Consider the following 25,496-nt stretch of genomic DNA (forward strand, 5'->3'; position numbering starts at 1 on the left):
TCCTCAGAGGTACAGAGTGTCCTGATCATTCTGATTAAGGTTTCATATGACGCACATAAACCCCAGCCCCAGTGCCTCAGCTTACCTGCTAATATCCACGAAAACCTCAAGGTTTGTTATATGCAAACCGAATAAAGCACAGCCACAGGGATTTCAATTTTCATTCATTTAATTTACCTTCGCAAGAAAGGTCTTTGACACCAGGACACATTTCCTTCCTAAAAAGGATTTTATAATAAAAGTCTTAATTTGAACATACCTGACCACTAAATACAGCCAAAGAGACACAAATATACTTTATACAAACATTTCAATGATCCAAAAATGGTTATAGTCATTGCACTCTGCTGTCTCTCCTAACAGATTTTGGCAAGATCTTGCAGTAGCACATTAAAAATTTGGGCATAACCAAACATCATTTGCATGTTCTGCACCCTGGAGAATGACACCATTAGTCACAAATCGCAAAGACATCAGGGGGAAAATATATAAAGGAGATGGAAAATAAAAACAAGAGAAATTGGATAAGTGGCAAGAACCAATAAGTTTGCCAGAAACAGAAGCCTAAGATCATATTTCAGTGAACTGAATGTAGTCCAGAAACTCAATCCAGAAAGGAGGGAATGCTTTGAAAACAGATTTGGGAGAGCTGTGTAGAAAAATACACATGGCTAAGACATCATTTATTTATCCTTTAGAAAAGGAAGGTAAATCGGGTGGCCCCAAAATCCCCACAAACAATAGTACATATATAATAACAGCACGCGTAATGCTTTCTAGAATCAAACCTTATATCATTGTGCAAATCCTTCAAATAATCTGTAACATGGATACAACAGACATCAAATATCACTTACAGTTTACCTCCCATACATACAGGAATAAAGGTGAAAGTAAACTTATGTGGTTTTGTGGTACATTTATTAAAAATAAACAAAACAGTGTTCTCAGTTTTGACCAGAGAGCTGGGTGGAGAAGGACTATATCAGTAGTGCACCAGCCCCGCAGAGCTCAGCGGGAAAGCTGTTCAGAATGGGGAGAGGCTCGGCACTTTGATATTGATGTCTCCAATGTTGATGTTGCGGGGAATCTCGGGCAGGTTCATGTTCTTCACAGCAGAGACAGCACGAGCTGGAGCCGCTGACAGACCTCCCTGCCCAGAGAAACATGGCACAGAAAACACCTTTAAAGGCTTCGTGTGTGGAATCATCACGTTTCATCTTTAATACTGCTGTAATGGCACAAGTCTAAGCATCTGCAGGGGGAAATCCTGTAGTAAAACTGCAACAGTGTTAAGTTACACATGTTGTGTATATAGACTTTACTATGAAAGGATCATGTGACTGAATGAGAACCTCATTAACCTCATTCAGTCAGACTGACACTGTGTTCACGCTTTGATTCCCATAATTTCGTGTACATGTACAATGACAATAAAGGGCTATTCTTGACCATTTCAAAGTCTAACTGAACTGCTACGGTCCTGTTTTGGCTCGGTGAGACGATTTGCTCAATACCCAAGGAAATACAAATCGCTGCAAGTGTGCTGTGTAAAATCTCCTTTTGTTTACAGTAGTTTTATTTGTGGTGCACCTTTACATGAAGCATTTTTAAAGTAAGGTCATCTTAATCTGAAAAGCTAATCTTAAAGCAGACGTAATCTTACCTTGTATAGGAGTTATATTTCTGTCTACTTGTACATACCCGTGCCATCTGGTGTAGGATTTTAGCCAGCTGGTAGTGGGCTGTTAGCAATGCGATGATGTCATAACACATCAGGCAACATTCAGGTTTTTTAATATAAATTCGATTATTGTTATTGTCGTGAAATTAAAATTATTTATAAGGTGTTATAGGTGCAAAAACACTACAAATGAGTCATTTTAACCTAAAATTGGATGCAACATGATAAGATCATAATGTCTAATATAGATACTTCAGGGGCTTAAGATATGCACGTGTGCTAATTTTGGTTGCACAACTCCTGATCATGTAGGGTGAGTTTGCAGAAAAAGAGGTTTCGTATATTACAGTAAGACTAACTTCTTAGTATTATGAGTGGACGCTCAGTGCAAATAGTCTCTTTAGTCAAGTGAGTGCTCACAGTGCTCTTATTCTAAAAATTAGTTAAATAAAAACACACATTTAGACGCCCTTGGTGCATCATTTTCCAACACATTGTGACAAGAGATATTGCAACTAAACCACAATTTCTGAATGGTGACCAAAACAGTACGCCAACTCTCACAACAATGCAACACCGCTACTTGCCTACTTACAAATTCCAGTATTATAAACATCAGTTTTGGTTCTAAAACAACCATTTAAATCATGTTTACATTAAACATTTACAAAGTTTCATAATCAGCAAGTGTAACTTTACAAGAACCATCAATTAATGTTTATAGAAGGTTTGCAAATCAATTACTTGTAATTCATTCTATGCTAACAGTAAATCATTATTACTTAAAGTTCAATTACCAAAGTTATTATGAAGGATTAATTTTAGGGGTTCACAAGAGTTTCTGTTTTCAAGCTAAAACATGCAATAACCCTCAAGTGCGCTCCTTTAACAGAACGGATCTGACCTCTGACTTCTCCATGCGGTTCTGCACCTCCACCTGAGCTACAATCTCATTCATGTTAGTCTCCAGCACCATCCCTCCCATCACCACCTCCTGCAAAATGTAATGGACCTGCAGAAAGAGCAAAGCACGGCAATTAAAACTAAGCAATGCTGAAATGCATGCAGTTTAGTTGGAAAGCAAAGCAGCTTTCCATCACAACCTTCAGATGTTTGAATTCCTGTGGGCACAAAATGCTTACAGCAGCATAAAACTGTCTTCTACTGCAAATCTGTCAGCCTCTTTTAAACCCCTGACTGTAAGTATCAATGACATTTTTACAATGCCATGTAGGTTAGTTGCGTCTATCCTCCAGAGATGTACAAGAACATGTTTTTCTTTCAAGAAGAAATACTTCCAGGTTTCACTTTGGGAAAATTCCTTAGGCCAAACCTAACAACACCACATGACATCCATTTCCTGCTGGGAAAATTCAATCAAGATGGCCGGGGATGTGTCTGATTAGTTTCCAGCAACACATCTAGCTAGGCTCAGAAGAAGAGAAAAACAGATTTAAATGTAGCCTGAAGCACATACACACATCTTCAATTCTAAAGAAGCCCTGCACACAGTTTTAAAAATCTTTATTATGTACTGTGATATATATTATTTGAAATGCAATCATTAATTTCTGAGGTGAAAAGGTTAAGTAAAGAGGCTGTTCCAAAAAAGCATCTGGCTGCACAGCTAAGACTAATAGACTGCACATTACCTGAGGGTCAGGCCTACAGTGCAGTCATAAACACAAAGTTCCCTTTTATCTCAACCTTTTCATTGAATGGGTAAAAAGAAAAAAGCTGTCCATGAATACAGCTCCTACACAATTATTCTGCTACAGCTTTACCGTCAATATCAAGACAGCGTTTATTCTGTAATGGCAGCATGTTAATGTCACATTCAAATATTTATGGACAGTTTCCCACAAGTTCGAAACACCAGTGTATGTTGCTCCGATATGGAAGCCTACTCTTACTCTGTGCTTTTAATACAAGACAGACCCACTAAGCTGTGCCTGACCAGTGCTTTTTTTAAACATTTTATATCACTGTCTTTAAAATTCTTGAAAATTGAGACGGCTCTTTTTGCCAAAAAACTGCCAGAAACCACATTCGCACAAAGCTGAAAACATTTACTGACACATTTCGTTTTATTGAGCAATTATTCAACTAATACTTGCAGCTCTACAGAAATGCATCCCTATCCCCCACTTACCTTATCCATGTGGAATATGAGGTCTAGTTCGCAGACATTTTCGAAGCATTTATCCAACGTTTCCACAAACACCTGCAGTGAAGAGAACAATGGGGTCAAAACGGGAAATATTTTCAATGACAGATTTGTATTACTGTCTGAGTGCTGATTAAGTACATACAGTTAAGATGGTCACAGGCCAAATGTAGAACAACTTCCAAATTTCCCAAAGGGACAATAAAGCTGTGAAGCCAGATGTCAGCCCGAATCAAAGTGAGTGCATCAGCACTTTGCGTAGTAATGTTGTTGAGAGGTCTGTACAGCCTGTATCTGAGATAACAGGCTTTCTTTTTAACAAGTTACTTCTTTAACACAACCACCAAAGGAAATTTAAGACATAAAAAAGTGAAAATTTACTGATGTCAGTTTAAAATACAGTAAAAGGAATTTGTTTTTAAATGGTTCAGTTTATAAACATTGTCCAAATTTGTTCATTAATCTTGGATGTAAACAAAATAACGCAATCATGTTAAGCCATTTATTGTTAAAGCAGCAGCATCTTAGAATACTGAGAACACAGAGAACAGTGAGTGTTGTACAGTGTGTTTTCACAGACGCATTCCCAAACTTCAACACTTTTCGGCTGAACGGAACAGTAATCTGAGTGATAAGATAAAATGTGGATACACCAGTTCTGATTGAAAAGTGGCATAATCCTAAACACCTCACTGCAAAAAAAAGTTTCTCTGTTAGCTGCTGGAATGCATCCATGCTTGCAATAGATGCTGAAAGAATTTCCTCGAATCATTTCTGCTTGAATTCAGTTTGGATCAACACAGTGTTTGGATTCATCCATTAGCTGAGGTCATCCAAATAACTGTGCCTCTCACCTCTCACATCTGTTTCAACTCTGCTGACAGAAGCATAATAACAGAGGGATTTATTTGTAAGATTTCACTCAGTAGGCTCTTTCTTGTATCATACACCTTGTTGCCAAAAGTATTCATTTGTCTGCCTTCACATTCATATGAACTTGAGTGAAATCCCATTCTTAATCCATAAGGTTTAATTTTATGTCAGCCCATTCTTTGCAGCTACAACAGCTTCAACTCTTCTGGGAGGCTTTCCACAAGGTTAAGGAGTGTGTTTATGGGACTTTTTGACGATTTTTCCACATGTGCATTTGTGAGGTCAGACGCTGATGTTGGACAAGAAGGTCTGGCTCACAGTCGCCACTCTAATCTCGGAGGTGTTCTATTAGGTGCAGTCATGTTGGAACAGGAAGTGGCAATCCCCAAACTGTTCCCACAAAGTTAGGAGCATGGAATTGTCCAAAACATCTTGGTATGCCAAAGGATTAACAGTTTGTTTCACTGGAACTCAGAGGCCGTGCCCAACTCCTGAAAAACAACCCTGCACGATAAACACCCCCACCCACCCGTGTGTCTACCTTTACACTTGGCAAAGTGCAGTCAGACAAGGACCGTTCTCCTGGAAACCGCCAAACCCAGACTCATCTATCAGATTGCCAGACAGAGAAGCATGATTTGTCACAAAAGACAACACACCTCCACTGCTCTAGTCCAGTCTAGTCTAGTCTTTACACCACTCCATCCAATGCTTTGCATTGCACTTGGTGATGTAAGGCATATATGCACCTGCTCAGACACAGAAACCCATTCGTTGAAGCTCCCTGTGCACTGTTCTTGAGTTAATCTGAAGGCCACATTTAGTTTGGAGGTCTGCAGCGACAGACTCTGCAGAGAGTTGGCAACTTTTTTCACAAATTTTTTCACAAATGTTTGTAGAAGCAGACTGCATACCTAGGTGACTAATTTAACAGACCAGTGACAATGGACGCGATAAGAACACATTAAGATTTTAAATCAGTGTTCTCTTGGCTTTTTCTTTTTTGTTTGTTTGTTTAATTTTCTATTAAAGTGAGATCTGTTATTTGTGTAATTTTTACCCGTCCAAGCTGTTTTGTTACATTGCATTTATTTTATTGGCCTAAGTTGTTTTAGGTTTTGACTTTGTCATTTCGGTTTAAAAATCTTCAATATTATTCTTTCAGGCTTTTGACTGAGTTTTCACTGATTGACTCACCAAAGAAGCAAACTGGTTGAAACACAGTCGCAACTAATTTGTTTTCATCTTTCTTGCAGTCAGTATTTTCACAATAAAACACCAATTAGTCACATGTGTTGATAGTTTAAATGTGAAGAAAAGCGATATTTACTTCTTCCCATCCATTACTAGATTGTTTTACATAACACACTCACAGCTATCATTCATCATTTCACCTAAGCTGGAAATTGTCCGTGTGAAGATAAAATGATAATTCGTTAAATTTGGCACCTCTTATAAACCTGCCAGAACCCACCTCAAGTCTCATGGCACAGTATTCAACACTGATAACTCTTACCCTTATGACTGAAAACCAGAATTAATTTTTTAGAATATTTTAGAATATATATTATAGATAAGGAAAAGAACATATGTATTCTAAACAGAAACAGAAACTGACGAATGATCCCACCTGGTCATTTTTGTAACTAGAATAGTTTGAATGCTTGAGAGTTAATACTCCTAAGGCCTTTAATGGATATTTGTGTATTTAAGGACCAGTAGACACCCTGCAATTGTACTTTTTGCTCCAGGGTCAAGTGTCTGCTTTACAAGCCTGGTGTAGTGGTTGTGTGATTCCATGTCAAATATTTCCAAAGAGCCATTCAACAAAAGAGCAGCTGACCTGGATCAGGTCCAATATGCCGAGCTCGCTCTCCGATGAGTCGACACAAAAAACAAAGTATAGAGTGGCGTAGTGTCGGTAAATCAGCTTGTAGTCAGAGCCACCAATGAGACTGAAAGGAGATTAAAAAAAGAACAACTTCAAAAGGCATTCAGGAGTAGCTTCATTCTGAAATAGACTAAACTTGTTTTCTGTTAATTCACTTGAAAGATATGATGGAGACTTTTGAATATTTGTCTCCATCTAGTGGTTAAAGCTAGACCACTGCATCCACAGCTGCTGTCAAGTAATGTCAGAATGCCCAAACCTGGCTCAGGATTTACAACAGTTAGTATTTGTCGAATTAAAATGTGACAACACACAACTAGTCAAACAACAAGTGTGCCTCTCTGCCTCTGACAGAGATCCCAGGTGAGCATGTATCAAGACACTCTGACAGAGATCTATTAAACCAGCTTTTGTGACAGCTGTGCCTAGCTAAGCAGTAACAACCTTATCATTTATAGCTGTACTTAGAGTACACACATGCATATATAGAGGATTTGTTTTATTGTAACCTGTGATACAAACAGAATTGCATAAAAGAACACCTGACTTACCTTCCACCCTCCAAGAAGTTGCAGACGTTGTCATCTCTTTTAGATACCAAATGAAAAGTCTCCCGAATGATCTGCTGCTGCATGTCCTCCGCCTGCAAGCAAATACGTTACAAACTCCATTAACTCCATAATTGTCAAAATAAATAAATAGAAATTAATTTTAAAAAGTCTAAATATATTTGCCAATAACGCATTACTTAGACTTTTACTTATTTTTAACCACGTTAAGAAGTAAAACCTCTACAGTAGGACCTGAACAATATATCGGTTAGCCAATATTGCTCCATCACAGATTTGATATATTTGCTGTCCTATACAATAAGTTTTATCAATATAAAATAATGGAGAAAAAAAATGCACATGACTATTTAGAGATGCCATCAGTTGGTTTAAAGAGTGGAGCAGAGGCCTACACTTCATGGAAGGATTAGGGATTTAGCCAGGTAACTTTGTAATAACTCATGAACACACACAAAACTACCTCACACTGACTAATCAATTTTCTCTAAAATAATGTCATCACTCCAGGAAAAGCCTGTGAACCTCAGTAACCTGATAGCTCACTGAGGTTCATTCTCTTATGTACATCAGTAAGTAAATAGATCATGAGGAGTAACTTTATTCCTCGTGTTCCCTGCAGCTGTCAGCAACTTTGATGTCATTTAAATGTTAAAAGTGATCGCCCTCTTCCCAGTGTTGCCAAGCGCTTACTAATAGGAATTGTCTTAACGTTGGGGTCTTTACCTTGCAGTATGAAGTGTCTTGAGCTGCCTGATGCTGTAAATTGTCATTATATAGATACATTTTAATTGAATTATGAACCTTAAAATAGGAATATGAACCTAAGACAAATCACCTAAGCCTTGTGCTTGCTGACTTTATATAAAATTTGCATGCAAGCCTACTTAGAGTTAATTGGTTACTTTCTTTAAAACCACTTTGCATCCAAGAAACACTTGAATGGAATACAAACTGTAGATACGGAAAGATCCCTCTAAGTGTATAGCTTACATCCTACACACTGCTTACACACATATACACCTGTTGCCTTTGGTCTACATCGTGTGTTTAAGATATTATTTTTTGTGATATTAGCACATATTAGCAAAATGATGTTAGGGTAAATGACACCAGATAAATAAGCAATGACTTGTATACACTGGGCATAATAAAATCCTAATTCCTTTCCCATGACTAAAGTACACTCCATACTGTCATAATTTTTATATTTATAAATAAAAATATATAAGATGATATAAACCCACATCATATGTTTTAGAGGCAAGTCTACTTGATTTCTATTATACAGTAAACAAATTAAATAAACCTACTTACAGACAAATCTGCAGTCACTGAAGCACAGCCGCCATTTTTAAATGAGTTTTGATAACTATGATAAAAGAGTTCTCCTGGTAAAACCATTTATTTATGTTGTATGTTATGTAATTAAACAGACAAGGATGAAGCAAAGTCAGTGATTTCAGGACAGATAGTCCGGCTAATACATACATATGTACGATTTAAGTGGATTTATCTTCACAGATAGCTGCTCCTTCATTATATAACGCCTATATACTTTTATATAGAGAGAGGTCTATTTTAATAGAAAGGAAGTAAAACTGAAGAGTGACTGAGCTCCAAGTTTGTTCCCTTTCTTGCTCACGTGATCCGCTAATAGTTTTACTTGGCTACAGGAAAATATCTCATAATATGTCAGGATCTCTGAAATATATGTGGTGCTGCTCATTACACGAAAGGTCACAAACGCTAATCAAATACAGATTGTAAGGTAAACAAATTGTTTCAGCAGTATTTGCTACAATACTCACAAAATACTGATAGAATCTGATCAGCCGCGGCTTCCCGTGGTTGTTAAAAATTAATATGGCTTTAATCATCTCTGTTCTTTGGCGTTATCAAAGTACAGCGTGGAAAATTCTCAAAATGTTACGATTTTGACTCTCTGCTCGACGTTAGCTTCCGAGCTCCCTGCAACCGGATCTCTCGTTCAGCTACATCCGGTTGCACCGCAGCGGTCAGCCAGACCCGCTCATGACAAAAGGTTCCGCATAGATTTTCGTTCTGGGTCTGTCTGCCATACAGGCTATCCAAGAAATAATTAACGTCAATAAACCAAAAACCTGAGCAAGTACGTTTGTTGTAGTGTTGCTGATTTATGGCTGAAAGCTAAACTAATATACAACAAAACCAGGTCTGAATGCACATCACATTAAACCTTAAAACAGCAGAAGACCACACTGGGTGCCATTCCAGTTGTGTAAGAACAGGAAACTGAGGCTATAACTGTCAGTGGCATACCAAAACTGGAAAACAGAAGATTTGAAACAAGTTCCTGCCGTGACATTTAGATAATAGGGTCAGAATTTGGTGTAAGCAACATGAAAGCATGGCTCCATACTGGTTTGTATTAACAGTTCAGGCTGCTGATGGTGTAATGGTGTGGGAGATTTTCCTGGCACACTTTGGTAACAAATGAACAAATGGCAAAGCCTACCTGAGTATTGTTGCTGACCATTGTGCCCACAGTTTGCTCATCATCTGATAGTTACTTTCTGCAGAATAATGTGCCATATCACAAATCCTTAAATCCTGTTAAACTGGTTTCTTGAACATGATGAGATCTTAATTCAATAGAATACATTTGGGATGTGTTGGAACAAGAGATTCACATTATGTACGTGCAGCTGATAAATCTGGCATCATGTCATTATGGACCAAAATATCAGAGGATTGTTTTCAGCACATTGTTGAACCTATGCCATAAAGAATGAAGGCAGTTGTAAAGGCAAATGTATGTGCACCTAATGAAGTGGCCAGTGAGTGTATTTTGTAAAATCACTTTCATAACTTTAGTAAGCCTTAGCCAAAAGTGCTTAAAACATAAACAAAAACCTCTAAAACCCACATAAAATCAGATATTAATTTCTTCTTGCTTAAATATGTCTGCAGTTTTTGGCTTCCTATCAGACAGCCAAAGGTTTCTTGGGATTCAAATTTTATTCCAGTAAGTATACCCAGTCCTCAGTCTTCACAGTGGTGGTCTATACTTTTCACTTTGTGAGGCTATCCACCTGACACATTATGTAATTTTCGGGTCTTCGTGACTAATGCACCATCAGCTGAGGCACCATGTTAATTATTGGAACCTTTGTACTTGGGTCAGCTGCTTCACACTGCCTTGGAAACTCTTTTTCCTTTGATCTACAGTGGGTGGTCAAAAAACCGGATCAAGACCCAAATTATGTAATATTGTAGCAAAAGTTCTCAACAATTAACACATGTGTGCCAAACAGGAAAATTTAATTGCCCAAATGGAAAAATGGTGAAAGATGGCATGTTAGCATGCTTTGAAGATGTTTTTTTGTCTTTTATTTTTTTCTGCCGAGAAAAAATAAGAAGTTGCTGAGTTTTTCTTTAGGGTATTTAAACATTTCTAGTACACTTGGAGGTTTTAATCATCTACTATAAAATATGTTTCCATAAAGAAAAGCTGTCATTGTAAGATGACATTAAGCTTATATCTCAAGTTGTATCTTCAAAAAAAGTGTTTCATTTTGCATATTTTGAATCCATTGTTTAGTTTTTCATTTAGTTTGACAAGGATTACGTATTCAAATTAAATTAGTTTGGGTTAGATAACGAATTGTACTGCATGACTCCATGTAACAGATGCGGGTAGACCAGGCCTGAATTTTAAAGCCGTCAGCCTGCAATCTATATATTGTCCACCAGAGGGGAAACTCTGATTTCCAAAAAGAAGTCCAGCTGTACAGAGCCCTTTAAATGAGAGGTCTCAAACTTAAGTGAGCCGTGGGGCACTGCTGGCACTTTCATCTCATTGGGGGTCCACTTTAGTGTTCACGGAGTACAAAAAATAATGCCGCGTGTTTTGTTTTGGGGGGGGGGTTGCTCTCGCTAAATATTTGTACTAATCCTGTTTTCTCTCTCTTCGCACTAGTGTTTTCACGGTTTCACCCTTTGTAATAAGTTATTGCCACGTACATTTCGCTTCCGTGTTGGATCTGTTCTGTGTGTAGTGTTTTGTTTTGGGGTTTGTTTTGTGATTTTTTAAATTTCAAATCTTGTATAACAAGACAAAACTGTAAACGTGAATGCAATTTTTTCCATTCACTCTCTTTCTGGTCAGACACGTGGCAGCACTTATGCTATAATTTTGTTCTTATTTAACAAAAAAATGCAGACATGTGTGTACACATTGGTTTTTGACTACTAGTGAAAATTGTTTTCTTTACAAATAACTCTCACTGAACTAACACGGCCAATCCCTCAACATGTTTGTACTGTGCTCATATTTTTGCTTTTTAAAGAACTTACTTCAGCATTGCACTCAGCAGCGAACAAATCCTCCTTAAAAAGGTAACTTGAAGTGCCAAATTGCTATATATTTCTTCACGTCAATATACAGGCTGCAAGTTTGAGACCTCTGCTTTAAGTCCATTGATATATGATCTCAGAAAAAACTTTCCTGATAAATTTATGGACTCTAGCTAGTTTAAAATCTTACTGGATACAACATAATATTCATGTTAGGGAGGTAGGGTAAGCCTATATACATGTTGATACTACAAGTTCCTCAGGTGTGTGGTGTTCTTGATAAAAGTGAAACACAGACTGTGTTCATGACATCCAATTTAAAGCAACAAGAGGAATATTTTAATAGAAGGATTTACTGAAATTTTTGGGTGGCATCAAGGTGTCTATGTCCAATTTAAATACATCACATGCTCAATGTTAAAAAAAAACCCTCTTTACTTTAGGTTTCTAAGGGCGACACTTTCAACATATCTAAGAATGACTAAACCAACATGCATTTTACGTGCTCATACAGCCACTAGAAGCTGGTTAATTTTAAAACAAACAGGTGCATGTGTTTGCACTTTTATATAAAGACTTTTTTCTTGTAATATGCAGATTCTCCTTCTAGAGATATATTTAATACCTTTTTATGGTCTTTCCCTATATTAACAGTGGATAAATCTATAGTTTCCAGGAATGCATGCATATAGAAAATACCCCAAAAGGGCTCAAAATATTAATAGCCACCTTTTTTCTTCTTCTTTCAGCTTCTTCCAATAAGGGTTGCCGCAGCAGATCATCTGCCTCCATCTCACCCTATCCTTATGCACAATCCTCTAACACGGCAACTCATTGCACACTAGCTTTCACTCTATAATTTGACAGTGGGGAAAACCTAAAAGTCCTTACTTACTTATTTACCAGGAAAGCACCTTAACATCCACAATCATGGACTTTGGGATTGGGCAGAATACTTACAGGTATCCTTTGCTTCATCACCTTTCCTCCAGAATGAAATGAGCTTAATATAAAATAAAATAATTCCTTTGTTATACTTTGTTAAAACATACAAACAAGACAAGAGATGAAGTGATAAGTTTGGGAGCAACCAAAAGGTATAAATAATGATTTCTTATTTTAGTTTCAGGAAGAGACCAAATGCAATCAGTTGTGTTTTACATTGCTGCAACACATAAGAAAAACAGTCCCCATAAATGTTTCAATGAGAATAACAACAGATTTTCTTAATTCTAATATTACCAATGAGAGAGAAATCATAAACCAAGGTCAAAAACACTGATCGGAAAATCCCTTGAACTACAACCTGAAACTCCAAGGCTTGTGACTTTGTTTATGCATGAGGACACTGCTGATGATGAAATACCCCTGAGACATCCTTGCAGCTGCTTCCCGAGATACTGCTCCGTCACACAAAGGTGTCCAAGTGACAGTGCTGCTGCATAATGTTTCTATTCACGGGATGCTAAGCCACTTTCAAACTATCCATCTGCTCCAGCACAGATTTAACAGGTGAGGGTGACAGAGGAAAAAAGGATATCACAAGCTTTAACATCATAAGCAGGACACGAGTAAGCCAAGCTGTGAAAAAGGACACACAGAAGGAAATTATTCAGGACAGAAAGAAGACCAGGAGTGAGTGGACCAAAGTCCAAAAGGCAAATGACAAAACCTCTTCAAAACCCACCTGTCTTCACAGTTTTCTCTGAGTCAGCTTCAGTGGGTACCAGAACTTTAGGAGAGGCATAAGTGTTTCAAGTAAGTTCTGATTTTTTGCTGCATTGTCTTTGTATAATGCTATATGCTTCTGGGACTAATGCCTGTGCACTTCTCATGCTCTGATCATCTCGAGTAGCATTCTTTAAACAAGTTGCATAAAAATCTAAACTCCTTCAAAAAACAAACAACGAAAGAGGGTTTTTTTTTAAACTTTTTGTTGTTGAAGTTTCAATGCAGAATGTATGAATGGGAAGTGAGGCATGTACCTCAAGGTAATCCCATTTCTTTGAGTACAGCTCAATAAACCTCCACGTTGTTTAGGGCGAGCAGGTGTCCTGGTTCAGGTGGGACTGCACAGTATTTGTCTTCCCATAACACAAACTGAGATAATATCCTACATTTTAATTAGCTGTAGTTTGCAAGCATTAACAGATAAATCTCACAATAAACATGTAGCTAATCTTTAGAAGTATCGCTACTGAAAACCAAAGATGAATACCAGAGAGACAGTCGGCTGAAATAGTAGTTTTATTACAACAGGTTGCTCTGTGTGTAATTCTTATTGATTGATTGCATAGAAATAATTGATTGCTTTGGCTCAGACCAAAGTAGTGGGAATTATTAGAGCCCAAATTTGACGAGATGAAAGCATGGGTGACTTTTTTTAAGGTCAAATGAAAAAAAAGATCTTTTGAAACATGTCTTAACTAAAGAAAGGATGACAATGTGGTAATTTGTAAGTAATAAACAAAGCTCAGTGAAAGATTACATGCAGGTGTTGAGTTTGAGTAGTAGAATGAGGAAAATATCACACATTGTGCAAGACAATGTCCCCACCTCTACAGTATACAGTGAAAAGTAGTTTCTGCCTTCCTGTTTTAAAATTAGACAAAGATGACTCAAGTAAATACAAAGTGCTGTTTTAAAATAACTATTTCAATAATTTAGGGGGGGAAAGCAACCCATACCTTCCTGGCCCTGTGTAAAAAAGTCACTGCCTCCTAAACCCAATCACTGGTTGTGCCACCCTGGGAAGCAAGAACTGCAGTCAGCATTTACGATAACTAAAAATCAGTCTTTCACATCGCCGTGGAGGACTTCTGTCCCACTCTTCTTTGCAGAATTGTTTTAATTCAGCCATATTGGTGAGTTTTCCGGATCATGTGCTCATGTGAAAGCCTCTCAACTCCAGACTTTTACTGGGCCACTCCAAAACCTTCATTTTGGGTTTTTTTAAAGCCTTCAGAGGTGGACTTGCTGGTGTCTTTCTGATCATTATCCTGCTTCTTAACCCAACCCCGCTTGAGCTTCAGGGCATGAACTGATGGCCGGACATTCTCATTTAGGATTTTCTGGCAGAGAGCAGAATTCCTGATTCCATCAATTATGGTAAGTCATCCAGGTCATGAAACAGCAAAGCAACCCCAGACCATCACACTACCACTTATGACATCCTGTGTTAGTTTAGCCAGATATAATAGATCTTGTCAGTCTGAATATTGTCGGAATATTTTCCCAAAAGTCATGGGGATCATCAAGATGTTTTTGTCCAGTGAGAGACGAATCTTTGTGTTGTTTTGGTCAGCTGTGGGGTTTGCCTTGGACCTTTTTTATGGAAGCCATTTTTTTTCAGCCTCTTTCTTACTGCAAAATCATGAACACTGACCTAAAGAACGAAAGAAAGAAATCAGCAACGGGGCAAATATTTTTTCACAGAACTTTCTTCTTGATTCTTACTGTCCATCCCTTTGAGGCTATATGACGTACAGTATGCTGGCGCTGTGGTTCCCAGAGAGTGTGTGGGTGTTTGCCTGTGAGGGTTTACAATATCTACCCACAATAAAAATGCACTGGCTCATTAGTGTATTCCATTGTGCATACAAGTATATAATTCTGCACAGTATATTACAACTTATTTGTCACACACGCAGTCAAAGGTGCCTAACCTGCAGCTACTACTTTCACATGGGACCAGACGCCATTCTGTACCTCAGGCCCAGACTCATCAAAATGTCACACCGCATTTCCTGTTCTGATTTCATTTCCATTAATTCTCTGTTGTACGTTTTTCATCATTAGTGCTGCAAAGCCACCCAGGCTGTTGTCTGCATATCATCTATTATTTCCCCCCTAAATTCCCTTCCTCCTGCATGAGCACAGTGGAAAACAAACAGACGCTCATTAGCATGTGTGACCCGTTGGTGGTAAACAGGCTTATTTCCACATGAGTGAAGTGCGAGAATGGATTCCACCGGGACAGTTGAGGTAGGTGGGCCCGCCGGCTGCCTTCATGGGGACTTTAATAGGGACTTAACAAATGCAAGTGGACAGGCACAACATTCTCTGGCACAGGGGGTCATGTTGGTACAGTGAGCACTTGTTAGAGGGTGACTCACTGTATTTGGACTCTTGGGTGGCCACTGATATTCACTTCATTTTTAATGTGAATTTTTTTTTCTCCTCAGTGCTAATTGTTGGATTGTGACGGATGCTGAGTGCTGTCTGCCAGAGCTGAGGTAATGCGTGGCTTTCAAATAATGCTTCTGTGCTCTGCTCTTGAAGTGATGAAAGCGGCCTGTAATTACAGGGATAATCAAAACTGTCAGAGGCTCTTCTATGGATGGTTTTGTTTACTGTCTGCTTCTCTCACAGCGTCACAAGCTGCTGGCCCTCCACTTCCTCTGGCTGGGCCTTAGACCTCAAAAGATCACAGCAGTTGTATCTGTCTGAGAATCAAATGTAAGTAAAAGTCAGTTTCATTAATGGGTTGTTTTAGAAACCTGTTCGGGTTTCCTGTACTCAGCTCATAGGGCTACAGTATAACAAAGTTGCAGAACAAATCAGGTGGCTCTTTTATCATTTGTCCCTCGCAGGGATTAATCTGTTCATATCAGTACAAAGTCCTGATGGGAGTGGTCGCTTTCAGGGTGCCAATGCCCCCATGCAGAGGCCACCGGAGGTCCCTAAACTGTATGAAATTGATCTGAAAAACAATTATATGCTACTTTACTAATACACTGTTTGCTAGTTTTTCTTCTTCTTGTCACCTGTCTACATTTTTCCTCTTAGTTATGCTGCTTTTTCAAATAGAGATCAATATGTTGTCCAAGGAAAGGATTATAAGGATCACAGCTTCCATGTGGCATGTAAAAAAAGGCACATGTTACCTATAACTTCAAGAGGAATATGTCGGGTTCTTTTTGTTTGTTTGTTTTTTTTTTTAAAAAAGCGGTATAAAATTTTCCATTCAGTCTTTTTTGTCCCACACTCAGTTACGTCTGTTCCCCTCAAGGTGGCAGCATTTCAGTATCTTTTCATTCCTTTGTTGTTGCAGGAGATGCTACAACAGTCTCCACAAGCCATGACAGCATGATACCTTTTAGGCATTTAAGTGAAAGTACAGATAAGTATCTGTACTATTAAAAAAAACTAAACAAAACATAATTGTGTTAAAAAAAATACTCTGATAAAAGCTGAAATACTGATTCTTTATTCAAGTAAGTGTGAAAAAGGACAGGTCTGAAATTTGTTTTCGTTTTTCCCCCCAAGCCAAGTCATATTAATATCATAATTAAACAATAGTGATATAAGAGAAACCTCAACTTTAATTCTAATTTTAATGAATTCACTTGAACATCTGTTACATAGAACATAATATTACAGAGTGAAATTGATTATAATCAGTACACACCTAGTATAGAGCTAGTATAAACCACAAGTGAATCTGATCAGCATCATCAGCTTGAATTTGTGTGCTACCCTTGATGTGATATCACACTGACTTTGAACAACACAACTGCCCTGCACAAACTTCATTGTGGTATTGTAAACCAACCAGTGAAGCCTGCACTAAACTGGCCAGCATTTTCATGCAACCTCTGAATAATAACATTAGTACACTTCATTTTGTTTAGCAGGGTGTTTCACAATATGAAAAAAAAGGAAACATAACTTGAGATATAAAGTTGTATTTTAAACAAATGCTCAAATTAACAAGAACATCACATGATATAACCTTTAAATTTCCAGTTCATCAAATGTCACTGAGCAGTCCTTAAATTTTTAAAATAACCTCTCTTCTTCCTCTCTTGTCTTGTCTTTCATACATCTTTCTCTACCTCTGAGTGATGCTACCTCTCATTCTCACTCTCCCTGAGAAATGTGGCAGTTGCAGCACTAGCTAGCAGACAGATTTTGTGACAAACTGCACAGAAACAGCTATGTGAATGCCAATATTTGTTGAGCTGGTAGAAATGTTGCATTTTAAATTACCTACCACTTAAAAAAAACATGTCACTGCCTTTATGCTCAGTCCTTTTCTGGTGTGCTATTTTGTTTGGTTGTTTTTTCTTTCGCCTATCTCTTTGGACGTAATAAACATCAGTGATGCATACACTCACCTTCCCTCTATTTAGGTTTAAGTGAATTTGGTATTTCAAGGTGTGAGGTGAGAGGAAATAATGATTCCCCTGAAATGTCATAAGTCTAAAGTAAAAAGCCAGTTTAGAAAATATAAGAAGTAGAGAGTCTGGATATTTGTGTTAAAATGTGTTGAGTAAGAGTAAAAAAAAAAAACTGTCAGAAAAATAGATATCTGAATTTCTATTTATATACAGTAACAAAGTACTTTGTTATTTATCACTATTGGTTTTAGAGGTTAATTTTCCACAAATTTCAACTTTTTCCATCTCTTGTTTTTAGCATTTTAGTGAATAATTGGTATTAGGTATGCTAAGTAAGATCAAGTCAATTTAGGGATTTTAATTGTTGTAAAAAAACAAAACAAAACAAAACAAAAAACAAAACAATATTATTATTGTATTATTATTATTGTAAAACACTAAACACTAAATACCTGAGCACCATATCGCTATCTAGTAACACCTATGTTTACATAGGTTATCATCCTATAGGAAAAGACAGATAGCATTCATAGATATGTGGAAAAATTGGTCTATACAGCTAAAGATACACAGGTGGATTTGTTTTCCCTACCGTGACCAGGTTAGTATTTTTTTTCTGTGTATTTGAACCCTTGCTTCCCCTTGTGTATTTACAAGTAACTGCTAACAGTATAACCAGTAATTAACATTTCTGGAACACGACACAACCTTTTCAGAATAAACAGCTTGAACTCTGTGGGGTTTTTTTGGAACACAAATATTATTTCCTTTGGGTACCAATGGCAGTAAGAACATGGCAGAAAAAAGTGTATGTTTTCTTCCCTTGTGATAATTTGATTCTTAATGAGGGTCAAGTGAAGACCACAGAAACAGCATGCTGTGTTCACTGTAAATGGAAATCCTCTTTAAGGTGCAAACTTAAAGTGGTAGATTTAGAAATCTTTTAGCAGGCTAAGCACTTTATGAGCTTATCTTTTGTTGCATCCTAGGGAACATGGGAAAACGGATGCAAAATTTATAAGCCAGTTAACAAGTATCATATTTGCAGTCCGAGTCCAGCCTTTGGTAAGATACCGTTTCTGTAAATTATTACATTTGTGTCATATTGCACTGCTTGGTCACAAATTGTTGGCACGCCACTGTTAAAAAAAAAGGGGGGTGCACTTTTGCGCACCCCCTTTACAACTACACCCCTGCAATCGTGCAGACAGACACGGTCATTGTATAGCTGGCCCTCCACTGTGTTTTTTGAGCGGAAAACAATCCTGATCCTGGATCAGTATCCCTGATTTCCTTCATACCTCATCATCGTAAAGGTAGTCGCTACGGCGGTGCCCCGAGAGGTGACAAGAGGTCTCACTCTGTTTACATTTTTCCATCCGATTTTTAAATAGAAGCTCCAACGAATAATTGCATCCCCCTGTAAAGCCATTTTTCTTCAGAGACCCGCTATTCCCATGCTATATCCACGCTGCCGTGTTTGATGAGAATGATAGCGTAACGAACACGCCTTGTGTGGATATTATGCACTTAAAATAATCCGATAGGGTGTGCAGTGTATGTAGTTTTACGCTTAATTCGACCAAAGATGCTCGAAACTGTTAAAAACTGAGGATTTCTCCCAATGAGCGCCACAGCAGTCACTATGGTAACTGCTCTCCATGGTGGCAAAGCTGCAGTAAGAGCGACGCCCTCTTTCACCGAGGCGGAGTGATTCATCACACGATGCATATACGATCTGTACGCATGGCGCCGTGTTTACGGCTAACACGGCAGACTGCAGACTGACCGAAGGAGACTGTGTGTGTGTGCGTACCTGTGAGTTATTCCATGTAACTGCGCGAACCGCTCACTTATCTATCGACCGAGGGCGTTAGAAAACCAAAGAATTTGACCTCAACCGCAGCAAAAAGCTCAAATATTCATTTTAGCCCGCTGGTATGAAGGTGAATTACCACAACAACGCGGTGCGTGTGTGCATGATGAGCGGCTGAGGAGGAGGAGGAGGAGAAGAAGGAGGCTGCGGTCTGAAGCCAGATTTTATCCTGGATATTTCGAAACAAACGCCGTGCCGTTTACTTAACGGGGCACTGTACAAGTGGAATATGTTACTGTATCCCCCAGTCCATCTCGGCCCATCCCAATTTTAGGGGAGGTTTGACCCGTTTTCTGCCTCCTGAGGATCCTCCAGCAACAGCAGCGGGACGGTGAACGGTTTTTCCTCCAGATATGGAGTGTGAAGATGCGGATTACAGAGGAATCCCCGCCGCTAGTTTAGATACAGTGGTCTTATATTCTCCAGTGCGGCGCTATCCAAGAGAAGAATAACTATGAATACATATTTTCTGACCTCGGGACTAAATCGGTGATATCGCTCTCTATATATGCTTTTTTAATTTTATTTTTTTTGGAGCACGACTGGACTCCCGTTAGGAAACGTGAGAGTGCAATCCTGCTAGCCTGTTTGTAGTTGCTATTAGCTCCATTAGCCGGCTAACAGCTAAAAGGTGCTGGCTGGAGCTTAAAAGGCGTTTTGATAACTCTGACTGGGTTTTCCCCACGTTTCCTTCCCACAGCATATTTATTTACTGGATTTAAAGTGTGATTCACTCATTCGGGGATGAGGTCTCGAAAGGAAAGGAGCCGCTTGACCTTGTTTTGGGGTCTGATGCTGGGTCTTTCGTCCTGCCTACGGCCCGCCACCGCAGAAAGTAAGTAATGCCTCTCTACGCTACTACACACACGGGCAAACTGTGTTTTTCCATGCTTCGTTAGTGTTCAAACACGAGGAAAAGGGTCATTTTTGTTAACCCGAAAAACAGTGTTTTACTGTAAATATCGCACATGTAATACTGCACTGTGTAAGCAGAGTGTTATTTCCGCTATTTGCACATTATTTTTATGCATTTAAAGTGAAAAACAGGTGTGTTGTTACTAGAAACGAAAAAAATATGGAATGTCACTTATGGTTTCACTATAGTTTTGCATTATTTCGGTCTAATAGATCATGATTTACTTTTCTACATTAAATTTGCGGTGTATATATTTATTTATCTTAAGTTGTTGTATTTATTTGGGCTTTAAATGGGCTTTTAAGTCACTGAGAGATTTTTGGGGGCTTTCTACATATGTAGGCTAGTTTGTTATGTCGAATTTATTTTAGAGGCAATTTTCCAACTTTGGAATAACTAAACTTTATCTTGTTCTGTCTGACACTTATCTTATTGCATGGAATTTGCGCTTTACACCTTGACATATTTTTATGAGACAACAGGAAATATAATTTTAACTCTTGGTGAAAACTTTTTTTTTGGTGTGACTATAATAGATCGTTTTAATATTTTACTTGGCGTTTCTAACTACATCACAAACATGAGTCAGCGTTATGACTATTCATTTAGTTTGTTTTTAAATACATCGCTGTGACTCATAGCATGATGAATCAGAACAAACAAAGTGGAGGTATGCCAATATAAAACCCCATCAAACAAGTGGAATGTTAGGAATTTTAAAATGTAATTTTTAGTTTAGTTTGACTCTAAAATTGAGAAATAATATTTTCACATTCAGGTAAGAAAAACAAACAAGATCTCACCTTTTATATAGCTTATCATATATCACATTTAGAGGATAAAAAGAAGAAGCACACCCAAGCATTTATTTCCTGTAAACATATTATATTTCGTTAACGTTTCAAGTTTTCCAGGAAAACGGCGTCCACCTGAAACTGACTTGGTTAAACACGGCCCTTACATTCAGTTAGGCAATGTTTTGTGTGCATGTTATTCACAATATAGGTTGTAATTTTTAGTAATGTTCCCTCGGGGCTGAGTGAAACTAATGCAGGTTTTTTGTTTTTTCCCCTCTCGCTGTACAGTCATTTATTCTCCCTGGGGATACCTTGACCTTGGAAATGCTTTCATGAATACCAGACACAAATCATTTGAGCGACAAGAGGCCACAGATAAGAATATTAGAATATTGTGGGGTCTTTTTTTATTATAATATATTTTTTAATGAAAAGTTGATAGCACTTTAAGGAGCGCTAATCAGACTGCATGGATTTTTCGCAATAAATAAAACTCGGTTGAGCACATAAACCTTACGACTTCTGTCAGCTTGTAAACCTTTTAATCTGATGCAGTTAAATTGTCTATAAATTTATATTCCTACATTTCTTTTTTATGTGTTGCCATCTGAAACGTTTCCATGTTTCCAGCTAAACTGTAAACTGGGCTTCCCGATTCATCCCATTCATGGTGACGTGCTGGGGAGGGCTGGGTTAGGTGGGTTTTTAACCAGGGTCTGGGTTTTAAAATAGAACAAGCCAAAGTACATTCACAAGCAACACAGACCAAGTTCTGTTGATTGGAAAGACTGAGGAGCTTGTGAACTGTGTGTTATGGGGTTTTGGTTACAGGACAAACCTGAGAGCTGCAGAGAGGTTCTCCCATCGAAGTCCTGCATTTATTCTTACTCTGGTGTGGAGCTGTGTAAAGATTCCTTGTGTGGCTTAACTTTGAGCCTTTTTACTGATTTACAGTATCAGATGGCACTGAAGTTCATCTGGCATGAAGGGTGTACTATGAAGCAAGTTCTGCATAGCAGGGCTTTCTTTGTGTTAGCTAGTTTGACAGAATCTAAAAACCCAGTTGGAGATAACAGGTATAACGTTTTTGGTTACCCTAAACCTCCTACTTCAAACTCTGTGCATGTTCACATAAAGAAGGTGCGTTCGATGTCTTGTTCAGTCATTTAAGCCAATCAGAAATTCTAAGAGAAAAAGGTAATAAAAAAACTCAGCAGTGGGATATTTAAATAAATCAGAGGCAGATCCGACATTAGGAAGAGCGCAATCATAAATCTTGTGAATTCATGCATGAATATATGTATTTTTACATTCAGAGGGCTCTGGGTTCTGGATTTTAATGTCTAATGACAAAGCTGCAGATTAGCACTCAAACTTTAAAATTGATCCAGTTAAATGACAGTCAGGTCTGAAGTGGATTTCAGGTTACTGCCTTTGCTTAGGTGTTTGGCTTTTGCAATATGAAGGATTTTGGATATGGTGTGCTTGCACGAAGTTGTGCATAAAACAAAAGCACGCAGCCTGACGGTGATGACAGGTAGATGAGACAGGTGATGATTGAAAAGTGGGTTTGAACAGGAAAGAGGATGAAAGCAGAGTAGAAAGAAATGCAAATAAATAAAAAACAAACAAACATACAAAGCACCGACAGTCTGACAATGTAACCAGAAGTTGGAACTTATGCTGTAACTTGCATCGTAACTTACGATGTAACTGGAATCTTCTGTTAACCCTACGCTGTAACCAGTCAGAGTCATTGTTGGCATTTGTCAGGTGCATGTCAGGTTGCACGGCTGTACCTTTTCTGCAGTGCTTCTTTATGTGATAATAATTAGACACAGCTCAAAAGGTTGCATATAATGTATTCTTTGAATGAACAGAATAGATTGTCTGTATCACACTTAGAGCATGCTAAAGATTAAAAGTAAGGGTGAAAAGGTGGTGCTTTCAGCTGATGTTAAACCAGAACTCTGAACAAGGCTATGTGCTAGGCATTAGTTACTAACCAGGTAAAAAGAGAGCCATAAAAACGAAATAAAATAATATACGTAAAACTCAGATTTTAAGCTTGACATACCTTTGCAACACCTTAATCTTAATTGGTAGCAAACCGCTCTGATTAAGTCCTGCTGCAGACGGAGCTTTCACATTACCCCAAACAAGTTTTATCTGTCACCGGTGATCTCTTTCTTAAAGCTTTCCATCACGTTTCTTCTCACCTTGCCTCTCATGTGGAAAAGTATTTATGACTACGCTTGCCCCTCAGGCAGTCTGTCACTAACGGGACGGAAACGAGGAGTAAACAGACTTGCTGCAGTCTAGTGGCAGCGTTTGAAGCACCAGCTCAGAGGCCTGTATTGCTTCCTATTTCTTGTCTCATGGAGCTTCTAGTGGATTTCCTCTGATTGTCTGTGGACAGTCTGGATGCTGCAGGCGGCTCGGAAAAGGTTATCAAAAGTAAATATGTGATCTGGAAGCTCATCAGAGCTGCAGAGATAGGCTTGTGTACTCAGCTGTTTAAAATCTGTCAGTGTGGAAGGAGAGGGAGGGGGAGTTATTAAGCTGCTACACCTGCTATTGGTATTTTCACTTAGCCGATGCGCACAACATACATTTTGATCACGAGCTTTTGTTTTTCACAAGCGGGATGGGAGCAGTTCCCATGAAAGATGGCTATGCTGGTGCTGCAGTGAGGCCACAGAGGGTGAACTGATGAGGCCGCCTGTGGTGATGTAACGTCACCAGGCAGTGTGTCTTTTTACAGTCCTGGGTGTTGGAAGTGTATTAGCAGGTATGCGGCTCACTGAAGCCTGCTGACAAGTAGATTACAGAGAAAGACATAACGATCATGCAGCACGCTTCCTGCTCTAAATCACACCAAGCGCCCTCAAGCCCTGCCTAGAGAGGTCTTAAACTCTACACACTAAGGGAAGCACAGTGTTTCCACTAAAACTGGAAGATAAAGAAAATAGTTTCTAAACTTAAATTAAAAAGAATATCTATCAGATTGTCATAGATGGTATATGTCCGTCAAATAAGTTAACAGGGTTGGTGCCTTTACCGGTACTGTACATTGACCAGTCATGTGTGCATGTGCAGTAAACCACCACAGATTTTTCCTGCATTAAAAAGGAGGTTTTGACCTCAGCTCATTATAATTTTTGAAGTGGGGTTTAATTTACATAAGCTTTAATAAATTTGTATTCATCAAATGGCTGAAAATATGAAATGCAGACTCTTTGCCTTATATGTGGACCAATCATCATGACTGTGATAGATAAGAGCTTAAAATAGGGATTGTAAAAATTAACATTGAAACTGATGAAAAGCTGAACTACAACTGAAACATTTTCAAACAATAAAAAGGAAGCCAGCTACTCAAACGAACTGAAACAGAACTAAAAAATCAAATTCAGTTCAGGTATTTATTTTAGTTCACAGAAACCTCCAGCTCCGTGTGTAGCTCATGGTTTGTATCCAGGAGATGTTGGTTTCACTTGTACCCTTGTATTGACTAGTCTTTTGTAAACATCACGTAGGATGACATTGTCACTAATATATTTTCCAACATATTTTGGAAAGCTTAATAATCCAAAGTGAAAAGTACTTTTTTTTTAAAGATTAGCAGGAATATTACCCATCTTTATCAACAAGTAGTTGGCTTACAGTTGGAGGGAAGTAACGCTCTTGCTCTGATTTTATCACTTGCCTGCAGTTTGCATTGTGATGGTGTCATACAATGATTTTAATGACCTCTGAGCATTTGTTCAGTTGAGGAATTAAAAATCCAGATTTTCTTGGATCTGGTTTCATTGCAAAGTTTTTCAATTTTGGGTGATTTCAACTTTAAATAAATGTCCTCATTCAAAGGTAAATGATTAGTTATTGTCAGAGTAAAACCTGGAACACTGTGCTATTGCAGTGTTGCCAATATTACATTATTCTATGCCACTAAACTGCATTGAGTGGTTTGGGAAGACATTCTGCCAGCAGAAAGGTTCATAGTGTTCTTTTTGAAATTAAACTTTGTTCCACCTCAATAGGAGCGAAGAAACACCACATATGTTTTTTGTAGAGTTCTATATTTTGGTATCGGCGGTACTGTCTGTAACTGATCCTGTGACATTTTGCAGAGAGCCATTTGCTGGGGTTATTTATTCAGTATCACTTTGTAGCGCACCGTCTGTCTACTCTTTATGATAATCATACATAAAACATGATTTGTTAGAAAACTGAAGGGATGTTTAAAATGAAACAATGCAT

At 38.3% G+C, this 25,496-nt stretch overlaps 2 protein-coding genes across 2 annotated transcripts in view; one reads left to right on the plus strand and one right to left on the minus strand.

Annotated features, from left to right (window-relative positions):
• Positions 1–151: 151 nt before the first annotated feature.
• On the minus strand, positions 152–9,193 carry ap3s2 (adaptor related protein complex 3 subunit sigma 2). The gene is made up of 6 exons (XM_086312791.1): positions 8,996–9,193; positions 7,167–7,258; positions 6,568–6,679; positions 3,837–3,908; positions 2,589–2,696; positions 152–1,153 (listed from the first exon to the last, which is right to left on the minus strand). The coding sequence occupies exons 1-6, from the start codon at positions 9,062–9,064 to the stop codon at positions 1,028–1,030; spliced, it is 579 nt and encodes a 192-aa protein (XP_086168917.1). The 5' UTR covers positions 9,065–9,193; the 3' UTR covers positions 152–1,027.
• Positions 9,194–19,330: 10,137 nt separating this feature from the next.
• Positions 19,331–25,496, plus strand: part of LOC147338620 (insulin-like growth factor 1 receptor) — a 62,480-nt gene continuing 56,314 nt past the window's right edge. Inside the window, exon 1 of the mRNA XM_086312849.1 lies at positions 19,331–20,355. Coding sequence (XP_086168975.1) covers positions 20,265–20,355 — 91 coding nt within the window. The 5' untranslated portion in view covers positions 19,331–20,264. The remainder of the gene's footprint in view (positions 20,356–25,496) is intronic.

This window comes from Aulonocara sp. 'chitande type north' Nkhata Bay, linkage group LG1 (assembly GCF_057382095.1).
Source record: "Aulonocara sp. 'chitande type north' Nkhata Bay isolate Kocher_YH1m ecotype deep benthic linkage group LG1, A_spYH_male_GT1.1, whole genome shotgun sequence".
NCBI classification, from domain to species: domain Eukaryota; kingdom Metazoa; phylum Chordata; class Actinopteri; order Cichliformes; family Cichlidae; genus Aulonocara; species Aulonocara sp. 'chitande type north' Nkhata Bay.